This window comes from Notamacropus eugenii, chromosome 1 (assembly GCF_028372415.1).
Source record: "Notamacropus eugenii isolate mMacEug1 chromosome 1, mMacEug1.pri_v2, whole genome shotgun sequence".
NCBI classification, from domain to species: Eukaryota; Metazoa; Chordata; class Mammalia; order Diprotodontia; family Macropodidae; genus Notamacropus; species Notamacropus eugenii.
Genome location: NC_092872.1, coordinates 489,562,356 through 489,587,507, shown reverse-complemented (window position 1 = coordinate 489,587,507; position 25,152 = coordinate 489,562,356). Strand labels below are relative to the sequence as shown.

Here is a 25,152-nt window from a genome sequence, read left to right as displayed (position 1 = left end):
GATGATGAACTTAAGGTCCCAGAAAACCCACTGGACCTCTTACCCTCGGATGTCCATCTGGTCTAGCTCCCTCCGCTGCCTCCCTCCAACTTGGGAGTAAAGAGAAGTCTGCATTTTATTGAAGACAGCACCTGGAATGTCAGCCCAGCTCTCCGCAGACCTCTTGATGTGGTGCTTTTTCAACTCCTCTGCGTTGCCATAATAGGGATAGATCATGTACTCCCCTTTAGGATTCTTTTTGAAGACCACATTGGTGTGCAATACTCGGCTGAGCTCCCGAAGGAAATGGAAAGAGTTGTTCTTCAGGTTTTCTGGGAGCATGAGCACCACAACCACCAGGGTCCCATCTGCCAGCTTCTCGGGCATGTTGTCAGCACAGTCCAGACCATCCCACTCACACTCTGCATTGTTGCAACCCTGGTCACAGTGACCATCGCTGAAGTGGTCCTTACAGTACTGGTCATACAGGGGGCTAGAGGGAGAGGAGGAGAACATCATTTCCTAGCCATGGATTCCTCCACTGTATCCTGAAATGAACTACAGCTGAGCTACTTAGAACCATCCACCAGGGTCCCCTTTGGAATGGTCTCCAAATCTACTCCCTGAACACACCAGAGATACATTCTCAACTGTGAGCTTTTGCTTATGCTATCCCCAACAGAAAAACTATCCCCTTGCCTAAATTCCTCCCTTCCCCATCCTCCAGAAGGGGATATGAGGGGGACAGGAATGCAGGCTTTTCCAAATCACTAAATCCCATCAGAACACAAAATAAATTTGGCTGCTTCTATGGATCAGCATAAAAAGCCTTCTAAATCTCATGAAGCAAGAAAAGTGGAAGGAAAGAAAAAACACATGGCAGAGGAAGGAGACTTACTTGCACTGAACCTCCACTTTCTGACAATCAAAGCCATCGAATAGGCAACCAGCATTGTTACACTGGCTGTCACAGCTGCCATCGTTGAAATACTTCCAGCACTGCAGAGACTGAGTGCAGTTCTTCCAGGGGTCATTGAAGTTAAGGGAACAGTCTCCACCATCCCAGCCACAAGCATGATTGTTACACTTCCCATCACAGATCTTATTACCAGTGTCCTTCCTGCACTCAGGGATCTCACATTTTTCTTCAAATTCAGGTGGGGTGATGTCTTTTCCCACCCCACCCAAGAAACTATAGTCCAGGATGTGGCACAGAAGTCCATTGAAGTTGACAGGGCAGTGGCACTGGTAGAAGGGGCTCTCGGGGATGAACTCGCACGTTCCCTGGTTGTAGCAGGGGTTGGAGAGGCACGGGCTGCTCACTGGGTACTGGCACTCAGGGCCTGTGAAGGGTCCCATGCACAAGCACTTCGAGCTCTTCTGGCCAGAGACACAGGTACCCCCATTCCTGCAGTGCAGGCTACCACAGGTACGGGAATCATTCTCACACGTGGCACCTTCAAAGCCCTAGGGAGTTTAGAGAGTTTTTAGTATCTCCTCCTCCTCAGACTCATAACTCATGATTTAGTGTAACCCTAGAGAGTTCTGGGAGGAGACTTCAGTGAGGCATCCGGGACTGGTCACCTCCAAGTTGGAGACACCAACTTATCTATCTTTAATTTCCTCTCCCTTCCTCCTTCCACCCCTTTCTGCCAACCCCCCCCCAGATCCCCACAAAACCGCATCACTACATACAGAGGGGCAGTTGCAGATGAAGCCACGTCCAGTGTTGGTTGCCACAGCACAGGTCCCACCATTCTTACAGGGCTTGCCCTTACAGCCATCAACGACTGAATCACAACGGCGCCCTAGGTTGGTGATAGGTGGCATATAAAATTGAGGAAAGTCAGCCCCTCATTGGTTCTGCCCATCTCCCTCCCACTTCTTCCCTCCACCCAGTCCCTAAAACAGCCTCCTTCCTGCTGTTCCCCTCCTGCCCACCTGTGTACCCCTGCCGACATTCACACTTGAAGTCATTGACACGCTGTACACAGTTCTGAGTGCCGTGGGGGTCACAGGGGTTAGAGAGACATTCGTTGACATCACCTTCACAGCGCTCTCCAACAAAGCCAGGAGGGCAGTTACAACTGTAGCCTCCCACTTGGTCAACACACTTGCCATTATTGAAACATTTTGGCCCCCGGGTAAGAGGATCTATGAAGGGGTTGCAGTCATCCACATTGATCTCACAGTGCACACCTGCCAACAACCACAGAGGAAGGAAGAAAGTGAATAGTCAATCTCCAACAATATAGACAACACAGACTTAGACTCCCTGAATGCAGGGCTCCTTCCACTACATAACAATGCATTTCAATATTGACAGATAGGGTCAGGAGGTGGGATGGATGTTACCTGAGTGGGGGAGGATTATAAGAAGCCAACTTAAGTCATTTAGGTTTAACCTAAGCATGGCCACTGGGGACAGTGAAAAGCACTAAAGAAATAAATCTATGTGAAGACATACTGAATTCAGGAGAGTAACTCAGGAGAGTGGTAGTAGACATAGATAAGTGAAAATTGGCAAGTCTGAAAAGGGCTGCTAGCTCTGAGGGGAGCACCTCCTCTGTGAAGACTTCCTTTATTCTCTAACTCTATATGGCTGGAAGCATTTCCTACCCCCTCAATTTCTCACAGAGAATACATGACTTTCATCTTTGCCTTTCTGTGCTCTTAAATGTTCTTTATTTGCATTTCCACTGAAAAAACCCAAGGTCTTTCCCCTGGTGAAGATCGCTTCCTTACCCTGAGTTCCTCTGGGACATGAACACTTGTATGTATTGATCAGATCGATGCAGGTGCCACCATTCTGGCAAGGGTGGGACAAACACTCGTTGATCTCCTCAGAGCAGTTCACCCCATGGTAGCCAGCAACACACTGAAAAGGAAGAGGGGAAAAGGAGAAAACATCAGAACCTAGCCCTGAACAGACTCAGCTGCCTCAGGGGGCCCAACTATTACGGGGCTGAGGTAATGTATGCAGAATGTAGCAGTCCTGGGCCTCCATCTCCTATGCCCCTGCAATATTCAAGGGCAAAATCAGAATGCGCTTTAAGAAGCTCAGGGGATTGGGGATGGCTCTTCCTAAGAAGGTCTCTACAGTAACCCTGCTTCTGTCCAGAAGCCTTCCTTGACTGCCACACTACCTTGTTCAGCACTCACAATCAGCAGAGTGAGGAATTCAGAGCAAATGAACACCCTGGCCTGTATTTTTCTGTAAGGGCTACGTGTGTGTCAGTGTTTTCTCTTTCCTACAGTATGGGACAGATTCCACCACTACCTCACCCCACCATCTTTCTCTGCCTTCTCCTTCAAACCTACTTTACAAAATAACCATTTCCCTCAGGAAAATCACCAATTTGGCTTCTACATCCTCAAAAAAAAATTACATTATCCTCCAAGTAGCCTGCATTTCACTTCTTTCTCAGGCTAATTTAGAAGGTCATCCTTCAACTCCTACTATCTATCCATTTTAGAGACCAACTCAAGACCTTAGACTTCTCTGGCTATCAATTATCTTGCCTTCTTCTCCAAATTAGTGCCTGAGCCACATAGCCTGGATAAGGACTGGTCTCTCTCGGTTCTGTGTACAAGAACTATTTCTACACTCACATCCTCTAATGCCTCATTGTGGCACAGAGTTCCAGGTGTCTCAAAGGCTGTTTTAGCAGAGAACAAGCTCTGGAAGGGTCTGATTGCTGAGCCCAAATGGTTTCAAGTACACAGCCAAACAAGAGTTATGCTGAGGTCCAGCCTAAGTATGAAGATCTAGAAACTGGCTGTGAAGTGATAAATTTTTTAGCTACAGTGACCTCCCATAAATTTAAAACTCCCCTTAATCCTATATAGCAGTAATGGCAGTAAAAAAAGTAGCAAAAATATGAAGAACTGCACTGTGTGAATCTTCCCAAGTTCCTCAGAGCCTGGTACCATACATATGACCAGCATAGGGCTGCAGATACACAAGCCCTCATTTGACCTATTGACAATGTTTTCAACAACTAGTACTGTCCCACCAGTCAAGATGGCACTTGCTTTATGACAATCCAGTCTACAATGTCCTTGCCAAGTATCCCACGGGAGTGAGTTTGCTGTGTCTCTCTGCCAGTCCCTTGTATTCCTACTCACCTCACATGAATAGCCTCCCAGATAGTCTGTGCAGGTAGCTCCATTCTGGCAGGGATTGGGAGAGCACTCATCGACCTGCTCCTCACAGTAGCTGCCTGTATACCCTGGCTGGCAGCGGCAGTAGTGGGTGTTACCAGTGTCCATGCAGAGCCCAGAGTTCTGGCACAGGTGGGCCACATCAGTATCTACAGGGAACAGGAAAGAGGGCTCAGTCTGTGGGGATAATCATGGGATTGGCTAATAGGAGATGGATTTTATTTCTTTTTTTTTAGCCACAGTGACCCAGGAAACAACTAAAAAAAAAAATATAAAATACTTTTAGTCCCAAGAAGCCCCCTTTTGACTTCTACAATGAGAGGGGCTGGTCTTTACGGATATGAAACAGCATTTTTCTCTTTTAAGAACTCTGCACAGGGATCAGACCATGCCTTCTAATTAGGAAGCAGTAATGACATAAGCTGTGCTGTATGAGTGCAGCAGCCTGGGCGGTGGTTGTTTTCTGGAGTCTCCATAGGCAAATGTCTGGATTGCTTGTGTCCCAAAAAACCTAAGGAGATGACACTGGGGCAACCAACATGGGCCTGCACTGAAACCTCTTATGATCCCTCCATACTCCCCTGTTCACCCACCAATAAGAAAAGCAACTCACCTTGTTGCTTGGCAGCCACCTCGCAGGACACACTGGGCACATCACAGTAGAGGCCAGTCCAGCCCCTGACGCACTCACAGCGGTACAGATTGTTGGTCTGCCAGCACGTCCCACCATTTTTACAGGGTGATGAGTCGCACCAGCGCACCAGGTTCTAGGGAAGGGAAATGGTCAATCAAATCCTTCTGCTGGGCCCAGAAGAACAATGGGGATTTAGTCTGTTAACCTTGTTTCGTATACTGGTTTTCTTTCTAAAGGTACCCTAGTTAAAACTGAAATTGTATTTCATCTTAACACCTAAATGGAGATCTGCACTGGTTTGTCTTGTGAGGTGAAAAATCCTTTTGTCAAATCCACCACCCCTCCTTAGATGATGTCTTCGTTGTCCCAGAAATACACCATGCCCACTTTCCATTTTCCTCTCCTGGAACACCTCTCCTTCCCTACTTCCTTCTGCCTAATCAAATCCTATCCATTGATCTTTGGAAATCTAATTCAAATCATCATTCTTGATAATTGCTCCATCCTTCAACTGTCACTCTTTCCTTTCAAAGCTGAGAGCAGGGATTTCTTTGTGTTTGTTTTTTGAGAATCTTGGAATCCTAAGAGCTAGAGGGGACCTCTCCAAGATCATCTAGTAACCTCTTCATTTGGCAGATGAGGAAAGTGAAGCCCAGCAAGAAGGAACTCTCCCCCAAGGTCATATGCTATTCCATGGCAAAAACTCAGATCTCTGTACTGAAGACCAAAGCTCTTTCCACTCTACCTCACTGCTGTCCCACCATGCTTCTCAGCTAATCATCAAATAGACTCAGTGATAGATTCATCTTCAGTCTAAATCCAGGTTTTTCCGTATACTAGATTTAAAGCAGAGTACAAACCCCTAAAGTATAAAGGAACTCAAGACTTCTTCCATCTGACCAACATGATATATAAGCGTGGTAGGCAACAGTCACCTGGCAGTTGAGGCCTGTGTATCCTTGAGGACAGGTACACTTGTAGGTGCCATAGCTGTCCTGGCAGGTACCTCCATGCAGGCAAGGGCGTGAGTCGCACTCATTTATGTCATGTTGACAGTAGCTGCCTGTGAAGCCAGGCGGGCAGAGGCAGGTGAAGGTATTGATGCCATCCACACAGGTGCCCCCATTGAAGCAGGAGCTGAAAGGCAGAAGGAGTATAACTACCAGTTATAAACACAATAATGAATACCACCCTTTGCTCCAAACCAGCTAATTCTACAGCCATCTGCAAAAACATCTCAGTGTATATAGTCAAACCTGATCTTTAAGCACTAGATACTGCCCCAAAAAGTCTTTGAAGCAAGCCTATTTTCTTTCTCTTTTTAGTTTGAGATGCTATGGCACATTTAGTTCTTTATTATTATCATTTTTTGATTGTTAAGCATTCATTTCCTTTGTTCTTCCCACCTCCACTATCTACTAAAAAAAGAAAAAGAACTATAAAGGAGCAGAACCAGGAGAACTTTGTACACAGCAACAACCATAGTGTGCGAGGAATTTTTCTGGTAGACTTAGAACTTCATTGCAATGCAAGAACTTGAAAGTTTAAAAGTTTCTTCAAAGTTTCTCTAAGTACCTAGAAGTTGAAATTTTCTTCATTTATGATAATAATGATAATAGCAGTTAGTATTTATAGAGTACCATGCGCCAAGCACTTCACGAATATCTCATCTGATCCTCACAACCCTGTAAGGTAGCTATTATGAACCTCATTTTACAGTTAAGGAAACTGAGGCAGGCAGAGGTTAAATGACTTGCCCAGGGACCATATTTGAATTCAGGTCTTCCTGACTCCAGTTCCAGTGTTCTATCCACAGTGCCACCTGGCTGATTCTGTCTACCTTGCATTTCTTATAATATAATAATATTCCAATGCAAGTATATTTCCCAAAACTCTTTCTTGTATATCTTTGTTTATCAAATAAAAAAAAAATCAGAGCAATTCTAAGAGAACTCAGAGATCATCTCTGCCTCAGAGATCATCTAATCTAAGCCCCTTCATTTTAGACAAAGGGGTAGCTGAGACCTAAAGAATGAAAGCAACGTGCTGCTCAGGTCAAGTGGACCTTAAATCTGTCAGAGTCAGAGGTACATCAGTCCAATGCTTTTCTGACTCACCCTCACATTTGTTAAAACGCACTCTCATATTCATTATTTCATTGGATGCTCACCACACCCCTGTGACACAGGCAGAGTATTTATTATATTCTCCATTTTATTGCTGAAGAAAGATGGTGGGGGCCCGAGGTGAAGTCATTTGCTCAAAGTCTCAAAGCACAAAAATTAGTGACAGAACTGAGATCAGAAAACTAGAAAATCTCTTGACTCTCCACCGAAGGTTGCTTCTATGACAAAAAGCATCTCAAATTTATATAAGTAACATTTACAAAGCACTTTTCCCACAATTTACAGGGACGCGAGTTGACTAGATGGAACATTTTAGAGATCTCTGCCTCCTGTATCCCAATTCTCACCTCTCAGTGCAGTCTGGAGTGTTGTTCTCACAGTGGATTCCACTGAAGCCAGATGGACATGTACAGGTGTAACTGTTGACACAGTCAGTACAATTGGCCCCGTTCTTACATGGGTTGCTGGCACACTCATTGATGTCTTCCTCACACTGAGGACCTCGAAAGCCAGGCAGGCAAGCACAGAAGGCAGTATTGATACCGTCAGAGCAGGCACCACCATTGTGACAAGGATCTAAGAGGTCACACAGCAACAATCAATGGCAGATCAACAACCATATGAAAGATTGTTTCAGATCACCAATTAAAATAATCCTAAGCTTTTTGCTCACCCCACAAAGGGGCAAAAACAAAAGACCAAGAGTCAAAGGTTGGCAAGGCTAAAGGCAGACAGATACACTAACACATCATTGGTAGTCCTGTGAATTGATCCACTTATTCTGGAAAATAATTTGGAACTATGCAGAAAAAGTCACTAAATTATTCCTTCCCATTGACCCAGAGATCCCACCACTGGGCATATATACTCCAAGAAAGTCAAAGGCAGAAAAGTCTTACATTCAGAGAAAAATTTTTTGTGGTAGCAAAAAATTAAAAAAAAGGATAAAAAGTAGGTTCTTATCAATTGGGAAGGATCGTACAAATTATGGTTGATAAGCCCAATAGAATATATTCCAATATATTGTACTATAACAAATATAAGGCAATTTAAAATACACAGGAAGACTGACAAGAAATGAGAACATATGTATACGTTCACTGACTAAAACTGAAGAGAGGCAGTTGAACTCTAAATTAATTTTAATGAATGGTTTCTGTCTCAGAAAACTAATGAGCTGATCCAACCATTCTGGAGAGCAATTTGGAACTATGCCCAAAAGGCTACAAAAATGGGCATACCCTTTGACTCAGCAATACTGCTGCTAGGACTGTATCCCAAAGAGATCATAAAAAGGGGAAAGGGTCCAACATGTACAAAAATATTTACAGCAGCTCTCTTTGTGGTGGCCAAAAACTGGAAATCAAGGGGATGCCCATCAATTGGGGAATGGCTGAATAAATTGTGGTATATGAATATGATGAAATTTGTGCTATGAGAAATGATGAACAGGAAGACCAGAGAGACCTGGAAAGCCTTATATGAACTGATGCTGAGTGAAAGGAGCAGAACCAGGAGAACTTTGTACACAGCAACAATCACAGTATTCATGGATTTTTTCTGGTAGACTTAGAAGTTCATTGCAATGCAAGGCCTAAAAAAATTCCCAATGGTCTCTTAAGGCAAAATGCCTTCCACATCCAGAGAAAGAGCTGTGGAATTTGATCGCAGAATGCAGCAGATCATTTTCTTTTGTATTACGTTTTGGTTTGTTTTATGATTTCTCCCAGTCATTTTCATTCTTCTATGCAACATGACTAAGGTGAAAATATATTTACTAGGAAAGTATGTGTAGAATCTATATAAAATTGTTTGCTGTCTCAGAGAGGAAAGGGGGAAGGAGGGGGAGGGGGGGGAGAAATCTAAGTTACATGGAAGTGATTGTAGAACACTGAAAGCAAACAAAATAATTTAAAAAATTAAAAAAATGAAATGTCTGTGCTCTGATAAGTCAGTCATCTTAATGTGAACAGCCAGCTGATTTCGGAGAATGCCTTCCATGTCATTAATGAATAATTTCCTATATGTTAAAATATAACCAGTTTTGGGAAAAGAAAAAAGAAAACTAATAATGAAACATTTCCTCTTCCAGTAGGAATATATGTGGGAGACTACAGCATGAAATGTGGTATATAAGGTCTAGCATGGTCACAAAGGTATCTAATGGTTTTGGTTAAATGTTTCAAATTCAAATGAGGAGGGGAAAAGAAGGGTTATGGGTAACTGACTATTGTGTAAAAACAAAAGGCCTCATTAAAAATTATTTCTAAAATCAGCTGCAGAGAGCTGATACTAGAACCCAAGTGATCCATGATCCTACTGACAAGCAAGTGCTAAGTCCACTATACCTCCCTGAGAGGGCCTTAACTACTCCTCAACACCAGGAGAGCCCTGTTGGGGAAGCTGCCATGGTAATAATTCAGATGGTCACCAATCCCTCTATGTTCCCTAATGTTCCTCTTTCCCACACCTGACCCAACCCCACTCTTACTTGGCTGGCAGTCATCCACATCGGTCTCACAGTTACGTCCAGTATAGCCAGCCCTGCAGCTGCAGCGGTAACTTCCATTGGTATTCTGACAGGTAGCGCCATTCCGACATGGGCTCTTCACACATTCATTAATGTCAATCTCACAGGTCTGTCCTGGTGGATGAAGGATCATAGGGACACATAGCTGTAAATCCTAGAATAGACCCTGGAGGTCATCTGCTCCAACTCAATAATTTTACAGAGAGGGAAACAGGCCCAGAGAGGAAGAGTGATTTGCTTGGGATCTCACAGATGATTAGCAAACAGCAGTGCTGGGAATTCATAACCTGATCCACAGAGTCCCAGTCTGGCCCTTTTTTACACTGCACTGCCTGTCATACCACGGATCACCTAGCTCTCTACTGACCAGGGTAGCTACATCAAAACATGGAAAACTATCCCCATTGAACTCAGGAGACTCACTTCCACAGCATCCTTCTCCTGAGAATTCTCTAAGGGTTTAGAAGGAATTTGGGCTTCTATACTGATTCTGAAAATTCCAAAGAAGAAAGGCAATGTCAGTATATCCTTTAACAAGCCAAGGGCAAGGCCGAGAACCCTTTTGCCTCCTTGAATGGCTGTATACACTTGTTCTAGATATAGGAGAAACCTGGTCAGAGAGCAGGGCTCTGGAGAATCTGGACAGTATGACCAAAAGCCCAGATAGGCCACTGACTTCCAGTCTGACTGGGCCTCCCTGACCCCATGCCTGTTCTACTGTTTTGAGCTGTGTTACTTCAAAGAGTCTTACTTTGCCCTGTGGTCTTCCTGAAATACAACCTAACAGATGGATGAAGGAGCCCCAAGAAGCATCATGGGATACTTTTTTCTGAAAAAGCCTTACCTTGCCAGCCTGTGGGGCACATACATGAGAAGCTCTCATAATCCTCTGACTCCTTACACTCTCCACCATTTTTGCATGGATCTTTGGCACATGGAGCCAGGACTTCTTCACAGGTGGCACCTGATCATTGGGAGAGAAGTGACAAGGTGAGATGACTTTACTTGAATTAAACATCCAGAGCTAGTACATCTGGCTGCTGCAGCACTATGAGGTTCTGGTCTCGACCTTCCTCCACCCTCCCAATTATCAATCCAATTGCCTTTCATTTCTAGCATTATGGCTTAATTTCTCTCAAAGACTTCTGAAGGTCTTTAAAAGTTCCTTACTTAATAATCCCTGGATAGAGGATGCATTCCCCTTAAGCTATTATCAGTTAACACTTTACTAAGGATTCCTAAATTAGCAAAAGTAGTTGATAATCAGAATGGGACCTAGAATGGGAAGAAGGAAGGTGGTGATGAAGTGAGATATCAACTTCCTAGCATCATTCTATATGGCTGCGATACCATGTCTGGTCTGGTTGTTTCCAAGGGACTCTTAACACCCTTACTCCAAAAACCAGGTCAGGCTAATTCAAGTACTTCATTCCCATGGCAGAATTCCACTGAGAATTGCCACCTAGCAAAACCTTAGGAATTAGCCATTTGTACCTGTCAGTCTCCAAGGATAGCCAATCATTTAGAAGCATTCCCCTGGTTCTTAAAGTAACTCCTATTTGTCACTTGAGAGTAAACCAGAGCCCTGGCATTTGGGTCCCTATGTTCTACTTAAATTTTTTTTTCTCCTCAACATACACCTGGAAAAAACATTTACATAGACAAGCAGATACATGTATGTGATTTTTTAATAAAAAGAAAATGAAATCTGATTTATAGTTTTCCTGTTTACAGGGCATATGGGGGGAATAAAACGACTAGGAAATCTTATCTTCCTTGTTAACTGTTATCTTCCAACTAGACCTTTGTGATTTTTCCAGAGCTGATTTTTCCTATCTGTTTCCATGGAGATCTGCGCAGACAGGAAATTCGCCAGAGTTTCCTACAATTGTGCACATGTTGCCATTTTGTGCAAGAGGAAGCAGGAAGCTGGCCAACAGGAACTAGATCAGCACTAATTCCCTCTCCTCTCCCTTATACTATTGCCCCCAGTCTCTGTTTTTCAGGGGATTCTGATGTAGGTTTTTCCAAAAAGGAGCATGAACAGTAGAGAGAATGCTGTTCATCTATAGACCCGGAAAGGGATAGCATCCCCCAAACAGACAAGGGCCCTGTACTGTTTTCTTAAATAACAGCTGCCTGACTCTGGGAGAGCAATTGAGAATGTAGGCCCCTATCTTTGGTCAAAGCAAATATTTCTCTTATGGCCCTATGTCACAGGAAATCAAAGTACAGCCCATTCGGAAGCTTCCTCCCCTTCTGAGTCAGGTTCCGTTAGCAGCATCCATCAGGGCTAAAATAACAGATTTAGGACCATGGTTCAGGGAGTTGCATTTGTCACCTTCCCTCCAAACTGCAGAAATCCACCCACATTCCCATGCTCAGAGTGAAAACTCAGAGATACTTGGTTTAAAGAATTTTTCAATCAATTCTTTGCATGGGACTATTATCACTGGACATGTGGTCAATGAGCAGGCACTTAGGATTCTTAAGGAAACATTTCTCACATTTTCACATTCAAGCAAATCCTACTTGGTTGGATTTTTCAGTAGTTGTTTTCAGCCCCTATAAAAACATACACACATCCTGTCCAGCCTCCCCCAACCACTAGACTCTCTAATCTCTGTCCTATTCACCTTGATTACTCTTACACAAAGAATGGTAGCTCTTTAGGGGACAGAGGGAAACTCTTTTAACTTTGACACTCTATATTCCAAGGACCCTTCCAGTTCTGGACATTCTATGAGTGTACGCACTGATAAATTTTAGCCCTATTTTTAACCTGTAGGGGGCACATCAAGGAGGACAATTACCTTCTTTGAGGCCCCTGCCCCAAATCAGTGACTTAATTCTAGAGGGGTACATCCCTGACAAGTTGGTCTTAGGTTTTCAATTCTAATAGATCTCATCTTGCTGTCTTCTTATATTAAGCATACAATTGCTCAAAGAAAGAGGCATAAGCAACTTAGCTGAAGTTAAAGCCCATTATATGGGTCCTTTCTGCAAAGTATTAGTTTCCCCAGTATGATTTAGATCCCTCAGGATACACCTTATGGATACTTTTCTTTTTTTGGGGGGGGTGGTGGTGGTGTTATTCTTCTAATGCTCTAGTCCAGAGTTTTGCCCATAAACTTATTTCCCTTAAAAAAGAATCATTCTAAGGGTGGTGCTGAGAGTGGATCAGGAGTGTTTGAAAGAGCCTCTTCTTCAGGCTGGATGAAAAAGAGAGGTAGCAACCACATACACCTGTGCTGGTAAGGGACCACTGTTACCAGTGTCCTCCCACTCCCACTCTCACTCACCAGTATAGGGTAGAAGACAGTTACACTTGTAGCCGGCCACATCATCAATACAGGTGCCCTGGTTCAGACATGGGTTGGAAGCGCACTCATTGATGTTGGTCTGACAGTTGGGTCCTAGGACAAAAAAACAAATCATCATGCTCCATTTTCTCAGAGATGGGCTTAATCTTCCTTAGGATAAATGGCTATAGTTTAAAGACCCACTCCTTCCTCCTTCCTACAGTATTTACTGCCTTTTCTCATCCTTTCCCTCTTATGGTACACTGTAAAGAGCACTAGATTTGGAAGGAGAACACTAGGGTTCTAGTCTCAGTTCTGCCATGAACTCAATGACTGACCTCAAGCAACTCCTTGCCTTTTTTGAGGCCTTAGTCTTTCCTCATTAGCTGACTGGTTTGGATTATGTAAAAGGTTCCATCCAGCTATAAAAATTAGTGGTTCTACTCTTTTTCCTCTCAGCGGTTTTTTCTTTTTTATTTTTTGCACTCCCCTCTTTCATTTTCCTGTCACAAATTTGTTTTCTTGGCCAGTCAGGGCCTCACCATGAGTTGCGTTTGAACTAGGAAGCCAAGAGCAAAAGAGAATTCTACCCTGAGATCCAACCTCAGTAATGTATTTCATAGTTATACTGCTCAGAATAGTCTTGGTCAAAAGAATCACTGCTCAAATCATCATTCCCAAGGACATCATGACACTGACAACCATCCACCTATACTTCCCAAGTACTTGTGAATGTGACTCTGGTGTCCTCCACGAGACAGGAAGTTTCTTGAAGGCTGAGGCCATGTTTTATTCACCTCTGAAATTCCCATTACATTTCTCAGAGGGCCCCTTTTGTACTTTAATAATGACTTGTTAAATGTTTATTTTCCCACCCAGCAAATGCTTAATGAACATTTTTGTGAATGGAATCCAAATGGAGCATTCCATTAGCTAGGATGTCCCCCTAATTCTGGCTCACCTGTCCTATGTTTCTGAGGCCTATAGTTATAGCCAAAGACCAGTAGATTATCAGAAAATAGCACAGGAGTGAAGGAGAAATCAAAGGAACTCCCAGACTGTCTTCAAGTGTAGACCATGATACCTTCCTGCATCACCAGGACCCCACTCACCACTAAAGCCCTCACGGCAAGTGCACACGTAGCCACTGGTCATGTCCTTGCAGGTCCCTCCATTAACACATGGGTTCGACTCACATTCATTATTATTAATATCACAGTTCGTGCCACTCCAGCCTGGGTCACAATCACACTTGTACCTAAAGAACAAAGTCTCTTAGCCATCTTGTTTGCCCTTGACTAAATATACTCACATTTTTTCATTGTCCACCTTGAAATGCAGGGTCATAATTGAGAATAAGTGTGTAGTTAGAAGAAGCCCAAATCCAGCCAGGGACGGTAGGAAATTGATACCTAAGGATACTGCAGAATGAAGCCACGGAATCCCACCAATGAGATATGGTAAGGATAAAAGCCCAGAATATCTGACTCCCTGAAGCTTTAGGATTTTACGTACCCATTAAGGCCATCCCGACATTTTCCATGTATACATGGGTTGCTGCTGCATTCGTTGACTTCAGATAGGCATGTGAGATCATGATAGCCATCTGGGCAGTGGCAGGTGAAGCCATTGATGCCATCCTCACATGTGCCACCATTGTGACATGGGTTTCCAGCACATTCATCAATATTGATGTTGCACATACTCCCTGGTGGGAAGGGGAAAGAAGACAGGGAAATCAGTGGAATGGTGACCCATAAGCCCTCTCCAATGGATTCCAGTCTCTCTCCATCTTCAGCTTGGTAAGGGATGATGAGCATCTTGGTTAAGTTGGAAAGGGAAATAATTCTGGTGTCAGAGAACCTGGGTTTGAATTGTGGTTCTCCTACTTACTAGCTACTAACTGTGGAAAGATCTCTTAACTTCCCTGGGCCTCAGTCTCTTCATCTATAAAATAAAATGGTTGGTAAAGAATGTGACCTAGCAAGAAACCACTGAACTTGAGTATTAGGATCCTGGGATTGTTCCAACTTTACCACTAACTCACTCCTTTCTCTATGGCTCAGTTTTCCCATCTATCGAACAGTTGTAATGACATGTGCCCTGTCCATCTCCGGAGGGTGACATGAATTGTCACACAAAACAAGTGTGCAAGAACTTTGGAAAGGAGTTGTTAGTATGCTGAATGATCTGTCTCTTCCAAACATTCTTTCTTAGGAAAGGAATCCAATCCCGTGGACCTCTGCTTCCTCACCTACAGGATAAGGAGCTTGGACCAAAGTAATCCTTTCCAGTTCTACATCTTATATACATATTCGTGATTTCAGTTGATTAGGGGAGGAACTATTTCTTGAGTTTTTATTCAAGGCAACAAGAAAGACCTAATAAAGGGATGTGGGTTCTTTGCTGGTGCCTTGGGTCAGGCTTAGAAGGCACTGATCCAAGATACTGTTCTGTCCATGGTAAACAAACCAACCAGTCAAACATGACAAGGAACCTGATAGCCCTGAGACCCACAAGTCTGGGATTATGGGTTCACAGGATTTAGAGCAAAAATGGACATCAGAGATCATTTAGTCCAACCCCCTCATTTCTTAGGAAGAAACAGACCCATAGAGATTAAATGAGGTTCAGTGACCACATCCTCCTCTTTCCTGTAGACAATACAGCCCTCATTGCTCCCTTGTACTCCAACCCAAGCTGTAAGAAGCAAGGAAGCTGGTGAGCAGTTAGAATAAGGCTAACCAAGAAGCTAGTTGGTATCCTAAGACCAAGGGAGAATGTCCAGCAATAGCCTCTGCCTCTAGTTCATTTTGCCCAGGCAACCACACTTATCTTCTTAAAATGTGGATTTCATTCATCATGTTGTTCCCTTGCTTAAGAACCTTCAAGAGCTCCTTATTATTTTCTACAGGGTGGTCCAAGCTCCTTAAGCTATAGCTCCTCACCTTCTATAATTTGACTCCAACCTGCTTTTCCACTTTCATCTCCTTCTACTCTCTACAAAAATCTTTCATTCCAGTCAAACTAGATGACTGGCTTGCAAATACACCTTGCATTTTTTCCAAATGTCTCTGCTTTTGTTTATGTTTTGCCCCCAGTTTCCACCTCTCCAAATCCCACTTGCTCTTCGAGACCTAGATTAAATCCCCCACAAAGCTTTCCCTAACCACCTCAGCCTTCAATGATCTCTCCTTCCTTCCAACTTCCTTACTGATGGCATGACTCATTTGCAACCTATCACTTCAAACATGTTAACCTTGCTTGTTTTTATGTACCAACTAGATTGTCAGACTTAGGGGCAGGAATGACCTAGAACAATCCTAGGTATTGGGAAGTGGGGCTATATAGGCTAATTACAGGAGATGGGGACACATGATAGTAATCCAAAAGGTTGCTGACATTAGAGAACTCCAAGAAGGTAGGTACCCCATGCTACTTTCCAGAACCAGATCCTCACCTGTGTAGCCTGGCTCACATGCACACTCATAACCATTAATCTTGTCTATGCATTTGCCAGAGTCACAGGGGTTGCTGGCACAGTCATCAAGATTGATCTCACAGTTGGGCCCTGGAATTGGGAGAGAATCAATGGTCATTGTCAAGCCTGACTCCTACTCTGCTCCATTCCCCCATCACCTTACCAGAGGATCTTCCATCTATAAAAATAGAGGGTCTTACTGCAGTTTTAAGCTCTAAAAATCTTTTAAAAACCCCTTTTGGGACTTAACGGATAGGTAGTAAGATAACATTTTATACACAAAATATATAAAAAAGACCTGTTTAGCCTCCCCCAACCCTTGGAATCTTCAACCTCTGTCTTGTCCCTTCTCTCTCTCTCTCTATCTCCCTCCCTCCCCTCACACCCTATTTGAATGACCTTACTTCTCCCTCTGGTTCTCTTGCCTTAACCCCTTCCTTAAAGACCTCACCTGTGGTCCCCTTGAGACAGAGACAGTTGTAGGCATTGTGGCGGTCTTGACAGGTGCCCCCATTTCGACAAGGCTGGCTCTGACATTCATTGATGTTGGTTTCACAGCGATGCCCAGTATAGCCTGGGTGGCAGAGGCAGGTGAAGGCAGCAATGCCATCCTTACAGGTTCCATAGTGGCAGGGGTCAGGATCACATTCATTGATGTCTACCTCACAGTGAGAACCTGTGAAACCTGATTGAGGGAGGGGACAAGAGAAAGAACTATGAGAATGTGGCCGGGTTATGTGGTCCTTCACCTCCTACTTCTATCAACTGAGATCAAGGAAGGCCTAGATGGCTGGGATCCCATTTCTCTAGGACTGCTGTCTACCACCTACCCCCAAAACACCCTGCAGACAGTTGCCTCTAGAAGCCCCTAGGACATTGTCCTCCCTTCCACATTCAATCTTTCTAGATTAAGGAGACAAAGTGAGACTGAGAGGCCTCTCCTTGGATTGGTGGGACCCAGGTCCACAGAGGGGCCATGGCAGAAGTCTCTAGAATTGCAATGTTACAATTAGAAGAGAAAGTGAAGGGAATATGCATTTATTATAATGTGTTATGCACTTTACAACAATTCTAGGAGGCAGTTGCTATTATGATCCCCATTTTACAACTGAAGAAACTGAGACAGATAGAGATTTGTTGATTTCCTAGGTCACACAGATAGTAAATGTCTGAGGCCAAGTTTGAACAGAGATTTTTCTGACTCTAGGCCCAGTAGTCCATACACTGAGCCACCTACTTTCCTCTAAGGGACCTTAAAGAGGACCCTCTAGTACAACCCTTTCATTATGCGAATAATGGAGAACACTCTATTGCCAATTGGAAAAGTCCAACTTCAAGTCCTAAACCTATACAGATAATTGTGATCTTGGGCAAGTCACGTTGCCTTTGGGCCTCAGTTTTCTCCTCTGTAAAAATAAGAGGGATTTCACTAGATAACCTCCAGTATCATTCCCAGCTCCGAAAGTATGATTCTATGAAAATGAGAGCCAGAGAGAAGAAAAATGAGTTACTCAAGGTCACACGACAAAATCAGAAGATTTAAAGTCAAAGTCCTTTGACTCCCAAGTCCAGGGCTCTTTCCAATCTACTACAACCCTTTCTTTGTGTTCCTCCTCTCCTTGGACTGTCTCTTGGCTTGGACTGTCTCTAAGAGCACCCCCTACCCCCACCCAACACTTCCCGCCTCTCATCAGGGCTCAGCACTGTGTGCACGCTCATTAGGGACAGCCCTACTCTGACTTCTGGCGGGAAGGCCCCACAAAAGCTGCACAAAGGCTTCTCTGTTGAACACCAGGCTGCCAGCATCAGCTTGCCCAGTTGTTCCTCAGGTCTCTGGGCCCAGTGCCGAAGAGAAGCCCATGCTATGCTATCACCAACAGCTTGCCTAAGCCGCCCTCCGAAACAGCTGCTCCCAAATGGTGATCTCAAAGCGTTTCTTAACAACTAATAACCCCATGAAAGCACTACTGGATTGTGAATGAAACAACAGCTTTACCTGAGATGGGGAAACATTAGTATCACTTAGGGGGACTGGACTGATCAGTGAGAAAGAAACACTACATCAGTTTCCTCCTCTGTCAAATGGAGAATAGGGCTGAGGCCAGCACCCCTAGCAAATTCACAGGGATGTTAGGGAACCAAATGACCACAAAAAATAACTTGAAGGAAGACAACTGAAGGACTTATGATGAAAAGTGCTATCTGCCACTGGAGGAAGAACTGATGATGTCTGAATGCAGATTGAAGCATTTTTTCTACTTTATTTTTTTTAATTGTCTTGGATTTTCCTTTTTTTAAAATTTTTATTAATTTTATTTATTTTCAGTGTTCTACAATCACTACCATATAACTTAGATTTTTTTCTCCCTTCCTCCCCAAGACAGCATACAATTTTATATAGGTTCTACATGTACATCCCTATTTAATACATTTTCACTATAGTCATGCTGTGTAGAAGAATTAAAATGAATGGGAGAAATCATATAACAAACCAAAAAGTAATACAAAAGAAAATGATCTGCTACCTTCTGCGATTGAATTCCATAGTTCTTTCTCTGGATGTGGAAGGTATTTAGCCTTAAAGATCATTGGGAATTTTTTTTTAAGTCCTTGCATTGCAATGAAGTTCCAAATCTACCAGAAAAAACTCTCACACACTGTGGAGAAAGTTCTCCTGGTTCTGCTCCTTTCATTAAGCCTCAGTTCATATAAGTCTTTCCAGGCCTCTCTGAAGTCTTCCTGTTCATCTTTTCTTATAGCGCCATAGTATTCCACTACATTCATATACCATAATTTATTCAGCCATTCCCCAACTGATGGGCATCCCCTTGATTTCCAGTTTTTGGCAACTACAAAGAGTGCTGCTATAAATATTTTTGTACATGTGGGACCCTTTCCCATTTTTACGATCTCTTGGGGATATAGTCCTAGTAGTGATATTGCTGGGTCAAAGGGTACGCATATTTTTGTAGCCCTTTGGGCATAGTTCCAAATTGCTCTCCAGAATGGCTGGATTAGCTCACAGCTCCACCAACAATGAATTAGTGTTCCTCCTCTCCAACATTTATCATCTTCCTCTTCTATCATGTTTGCCAGTCTGATAGGTGTGATGTGGTACTTCTACTTTATTTTTCTTTAGTTTTTTTGTCTCTATTTTCTTTTGCAACATGACTATTATGGATATGTTTTGCATGGCTACACATGTATAACATATCAAATTGCTTGCCTTCTCAATGGGGTGGGGTGGGGATGGAGAAAGGAAGAGAATTTGGAACTCAAAGTTTTAAAAAATGAATGTTAAAAATTGTTTTTACATGTGACTGGGGGAAAATAAAAAATAAATAAAATTTTAAAAATAAAAATAAATGACTGGAAGGAAAAAAAAAATGTTTGACCCAGCAAAACCACTAGCAGGCACAAACTCCAAGGATGCCCTTGCAAAATGTCCCACATATACAATATTTTTTGGAATAGCAAGGAGCTAGATGGAATCTAGGTGTTTATCACCTAAGGAATACATGAATAAATTTTAGCATATGACTATAATGGAATATTACTAAACTATAAAAAATGTAGAATTATCTTAGAAAGACTTATACCTGACTTAGAAAAACCTATGCTGCAGAATGAAATAATCAAAACCAGGGGAAAAATTTACACAGGAACTGCAATAATGCAATGAAAAGGAAGATACTAACAAAAGACTAGACCTCTAAGCAAAACAGCATCTGATTACGACTTCAGAGAGAAGTGGAGTGTCATGCCCACTGTCTCTCAGCAGAGAAACGGGGTTGGGGGGGACTATAGATGTGGAATGAGAAATATATTTTTAGACAGCCAATATAATGAATCATTTTGGTTGACTGCACTTATTTCTTACAAGGGGCTGGAGAAAGTCCTTGGTAAATAAATTTTATATGAAAAATATTTTGTCTCTTGAACCCTGGCAACTTTTTGTTCCCTCTCCCTACCAGACTTCTGGCCCCTGTTTTACCTTCTTCCCCACCCTCAAAAACACACATACCTTCAGTACACTCGCAGGTGTAGGTATTGGGCCCATCCACACACTTCGCTCCATTCTTACAAGGGGTGCTGGCACACTCATCGATGTCATACTGACAGAGGTGCCCATTGAAGCCTGAAATCCAGAGCACAGAAAAGTTATTGACCACTGCTTGCCTTCTCCTATCCTAGACATCTGCAGTCCTCTTTCCAAGGTCAAGTCCCAAGTCCCAAGTGGGAATCTTTCAAGGGTTCTCTTCTCTGTGCTATTCCAAAGCCCATCCTCATTAAGTTAGGCCACCCCTCCCCCCATTCCTACTCAAGACCAGCCCACACTGTGGACCAGTTCATCCTTCCAAAATCAGCCTAATCCCCCAAACCTGCTCACATACCCCACTATGGAGTGTTCAATACATATTTTTCCAAATACCTTTATCTTCTCTCCCTAAACCTTAGGCTTGAATAAAACACTCCCAAGAAATTCCAGAAAATATTCCTCCAGGACAGTGCTCAAACTCCTGCCTTTAAGTCTCTCCACCTGCCCCAGCCCAAAGCTTTCTCATCTCAAAGCCCCTTAATTTCTTTCAGCTAACTCCCTTCTGATCACTGTCCCTTCCCTGCACATTGCCAGCCTCCCACCCTCAGACCTGCCTATAGAAGCTGGTATTTTTTTTTTTCAAACCCACTTTGGGTTGCCATAGCTACAGCCACATAGGGCTGTGAATGGGGGAATCTGACCCAACGTCTGGAACATCTTATTTACATCTCTAGAGGAGTGAGGATCTGAACTTTGAAATCTTTTCACAGCTTGTCCATTCCCCCCTCCCCACTCTGTTTTCTCCCCTGGAATACTGACACCTTAGTCAAGCCCCCAACCAGCTCTTTGGCATGTCCCTGGTCTAGCCTTCCCACGCTGAAGACTTTTCAATCACAAGTTTTTATTTTCATTTTAACTGTTTTCAGAAAGCCCAGCCCACATTCTTCCCTTTTCGGTTCCCCTACCAAAGGGTGAAGGTGTGTGTGTCTGAGTGTGTGTGTGTGTGTGTGTGTGTGTGTGTGTGTGTGTGTGTGTGTGTGTGTGTGTGTGTGTGTGTGTGTGTGTGTGTGTGTGTGTGTGTGTGTGTGTGTATATGTATATACAAACAGGCAATACTGAATTCAACTGGGAAGGTGATTGGGTATATTTGATCTATCCAGGGAAAGCACATGTGCCCTTTCCTTAGGCAACTTTCCTATATTAACTAGCTCTCTCAAAGATGAGAAAAGCAAGTTAAAAAAAAAAATCCCAATTACTCTGATCCCTACATTTCCTTCTCTGTTCCCTTAGTACTCAGAAATCCTGCTCACTCTTTGCTAGCTCTTTGGAAGAAACCATCTCCTCCTCAATGAGAGAGGACACTTCCCAAAGTCAGGCAGGTATTGCTTTATAATCACAGAGTGCCAGGGCTGGGAGAGAGATACCTCAGGCTAACACCACCATTTTACTGATGGGAAAACTGAAACCAGACCAAAGAAGTAGTTTGCCCAAGGTCACAATTAATGATAAAAGTTTGAACTGGAATTCAATCCTCTTGGCTCTATATTCCTTGTTGGAACTCTCTCTCTCTTTCTCTCTCTCTCTTTCTCTCTCTCTCTTTCTTCTCCGTCTCTTTTTCTCATTGCACTATACCAGAGAGCCCCTTTACCATATCTCTCCTTCTAACCCTACCACAGAGCCAAGATCTTTCTCATTCTTTAGGCCAGCCATATAGCCTACTTGAAGTTATGATTCCCAAAGAAATTTCAGCTTATCTGAAAGCAGGAGGTGAGGGAGAGCGGGTGGAGGAAAAGAGTTAAAGTTGGAAGGGACCTTAGAAATCAACTAATCCAACCTTCTCAGTTTACAGATGAGGAAACTGAGACTCAGACGTTAATAAATACCCAGGTCACAAACTTGACAACCAGGATCAAACCTGGTTCTACTAACTCAAATCCAATGCCCTTCCTATCATTACATATTCCCTCTGAGTACATAAGCCCCTTGAGAACCAGGATGAGTAGGGAAAGAGCAGTGACATTTTTGCCCAAAATGGCAGAATCCCCTGATGAAGATGAAGGATTGTGGCTATAGGGGAGTGGGCTGCCTTGGACTCCAGGGGGCTAGTCCTGCAGCCGGCCTGGAAATCCACCTTTCCTTACTTGCCTCTGGCAAGGGGATTAATTTCAACTTTGTTTCCACTACAAAGGCTTATGCTGAGAGGCAAGGCTATCGACCGCCTAGCCAGCCCATCCTTAGTCCTTACCCGTGGGGCACTCGCAGTGGAACTCGCTGATCTTGTCGATGCAGTTGCCGTTGTGCAGACAAGGGCTGCTGGCACACTCGTCTGTGTTGATCTCACAATAAACACCCTCATAGCCTAAGAGGTGGGAGGGAGAAGAGAGGAGGGAAAGGGAATCGGTTTGGTGTTGGAAGGATGATGGTGGGAAAGAGGGTGAGTTTCTGGCATTCAGTACATAAGCAACTGTCATAAACTTTCCTTTCTTTTCACCTATAAGCCCTAGGAGGGTCCTGTTCGAGGACAGATTCATGCCTTAACAGGAAGTTCTTTGGATACAGGAAAGGTTGATCATAATTATTAATCACAGAATGCCAAGGCTGGAAGCAACTGGAGAAACCATCTAGTCCAACCCCTTCATTCTCTAGAAGGGGATTCTAGGACCCAGAGAAAGGAAATTATTTGCCTAAGTTCACAAAAGAGCATATGGACCAGTCAAGTCTAGAACCTTCCACACAGTCTGGGGCTCCACTGGCACATCAGGAAACCAAGACTAGACAAATAGTAAAACATGCTCAATCTGTTCTTACACTTTACTCCTGGGCGTCTCCCATTTTCCCATCTCTTTTCTGGGACTTCTGACCATACACCTTGCTCTGCCTTATTAAAATAGGATTCTCTCCACTCTTACTTGTTTCCCTGCATTCTGACTATAGTTTTGGCTCTGACCTTTGATAACTGACAAGTCTCTCCAACTTCGGTGCAGTTCCTTTGATCCCAACTTTTCACCCTGTATCCGCAACTCGTTACATCCCCACACCTAGCAAGGACCTATGCATGTCCACTAAAAGTGGGGAGTCTAATTCCCCAAGAAAGACTGGGGACAAAGCACTTGGTATTCACCCCAGTGGAGTTGGAGAAAACCCAGCAACTCCCATTTCAGACCTGGCATGCAGATACACTGGAACTCTCCAATCTGGTCCAAGCAGGTGGCATCATTCTGACAAGGATTGGATATGCACTCATTGACATCGATCTCACATCGGGGTCCAGTATACCCTTGCAGGCACTGACACTCAAAGGAGCCAAGGGTGTTAATACATTTACCAGCATGCTCACAAGGATTAGCACCTAGTAAAGGGGAAAACAAATGTAAAAGTGGATTTAAAGAATTTCCATAACCTGGGAGTAGAATCCTAAATGGCTCTTCCTTATCCCAAGGGGCTACTCCCAAAAGATGCAAGTAAAAGTGACAGGGACTAGATTATGCCTCCCTTGACCAGTTTCTGACCAGGAGGATCCCCTATAGCAGGGGGAACTGTCTCCTCTTTCCCCAACCTGTGTTCCCCAGTAGTATGACTGCAATACAATAAGCTCTCAATTTGTGCCCCACTGGCAGCCAGAATTCTCCCCACCATGGACCTGCCCAGCCACATACCCAATGAGCACTCATCCACATCTTGGTTGCAGGCTGGTCCCATATAGCCAGAGGGGCAAGTACAGATGGCTTTGCCATTGACGGGGTTGGTATCACAGTTGGAGCCCTCGTTGCAAGGGTTGCTGATGCAAGCATCATTGAGGTGGCAAAGCAGTCCTAAGTGGGGAAAAAAAATGTGAAATGAGATGTAAACTTAACCACATTAAGTTCCCAAATGGCTGAAGGATCAAGGGCTCTGGTCTTTCCAGTATCTTGGATAATGATACTATGTTTCAATAAATGAGTTGCCAATTTTGTTTTTAAAGAATCAGGAAATAATTTAATACAACAAAAAACTCTGAACTGAAAGGATCCCTGAGAGATAGTCCAACTTATACCTGTTATAGGAATCCTCTCTACTATATCATCCCTGACAACTGATGACCAATCCATCATCCAGTTGATTACAGATTACAAACTTGGTTGACATCAAAACTAGATTTCATTTTAATTTCTCAGTCTTCTTGATTGAGGACCCATTCTCACTGCAGGTACAACAGATAGTTTTGGATACAGCATAGGACACTAGGCTATGTCTTCCCTTATCAGATTTTAAAAAGCTCCTTGGAGGCAGCAAGTATCTTTTTCATATTTGTATCTCCAAACCTTAGAACACACCTTGGCATACAGTAGGTACTTAATGAATGTCTATTGACTAACAAACTTGTTTTATATTAAAATAAGTTCCTGAAAGAAGCTTATATCCTTGTCATTCCTAGAACCCAGATAACAATTCTAGCTATTTGGATTTCTAAACTGTTTGGGTGGGGGCTTGTACTAATACCTCACATGCCTATAATACCTTTATTTTCAAAGCACTTTTCAGCATGCAAATAGTCACCCATCCTGTGGTTACCTGTGCGGCCATGGGGACATTCACAATAGAAGGAAGCAACACGGTCATGGCAGGTGGCACCATGGAAACAGGCAGCATTTGCACAGTCATCGATATTTTCACTGCAGTCCTCCCCAGTCCAGCCGTTGACACATACACAGTTGTAGTCACCATGAGTATTATGGCAAGTACCTCCATTCTGGCAGGCATTGGGCATGAGCTGACACTCATCCACATCCTCTGTACAATATTGACCTAGGAGGAAAGGATCAAGAAAAGGGCAATGTCAGACCCAATCCCTGGGGAGAGGAACGCTAGAAGGGTTTATTCCTTAAAGCCAAGTGACTTCACAGGAGATAGCATGAAG

At 43.5% G+C, this 25,152-nt stretch overlaps 1 protein-coding gene across 1 annotated transcript in view; it reads right to left on the bottom strand.

Annotated features, from left to right (window-relative positions):
• The window catches only part of NOTCH1 (notch receptor 1), a 73,897-nt gene that overhangs the window by 9,361 nt on the left and 39,384 nt on the right, over window positions 1-25,152 (bottom strand). Inside the window, exons 6-26 of the mRNA XM_072632931.1 lie at window positions 24,807-25,040; window positions 23,912-24,067; window positions 23,419-23,604; window positions 22,501-22,614; window positions 20,241-20,354; window positions 16,668-16,901; window positions 16,196-16,306; window positions 14,251-14,443; window positions 13,848-13,993; window positions 12,736-12,849; window positions 10,278-10,397; window positions 9,395-9,547; window positions 7,251-7,479; window positions 5,713-5,914; window positions 4,757-4,910; window positions 4,108-4,292; window positions 2,725-2,857; window positions 1,921-2,178; window positions 1,675-1,787; window positions 878-1,446; window positions 44-472 (exon numbers count right to left, since the gene is read on the bottom strand). Of these exons, the coding sequence (XP_072489032.1) occupies window positions 44-472; window positions 878-1,446; window positions 1,675-1,787; window positions 1,921-2,178; window positions 2,725-2,857; window positions 4,108-4,292; window positions 4,757-4,910; window positions 5,713-5,914; window positions 7,251-7,479; window positions 9,395-9,547; window positions 10,278-10,397; window positions 12,736-12,849; window positions 13,848-13,993; window positions 14,251-14,443; window positions 16,196-16,306; window positions 16,668-16,901; window positions 20,241-20,354; window positions 22,501-22,614; window positions 23,419-23,604; window positions 23,912-24,067; window positions 24,807-25,040 (4,147 nt within the window). The remainder of the gene's footprint in view (window positions 1-43; window positions 473-877; window positions 1,447-1,674; window positions 1,788-1,920; window positions 2,179-2,724; window positions 2,858-4,107; window positions 4,293-4,756; window positions 4,911-5,712; window positions 5,915-7,250; window positions 7,480-9,394; window positions 9,548-10,277; window positions 10,398-12,735; window positions 12,850-13,847; window positions 13,994-14,250; window positions 14,444-16,195; window positions 16,307-16,667; window positions 16,902-20,240; window positions 20,355-22,500; window positions 22,615-23,418; window positions 23,605-23,911; window positions 24,068-24,806; window positions 25,041-25,152) is intronic.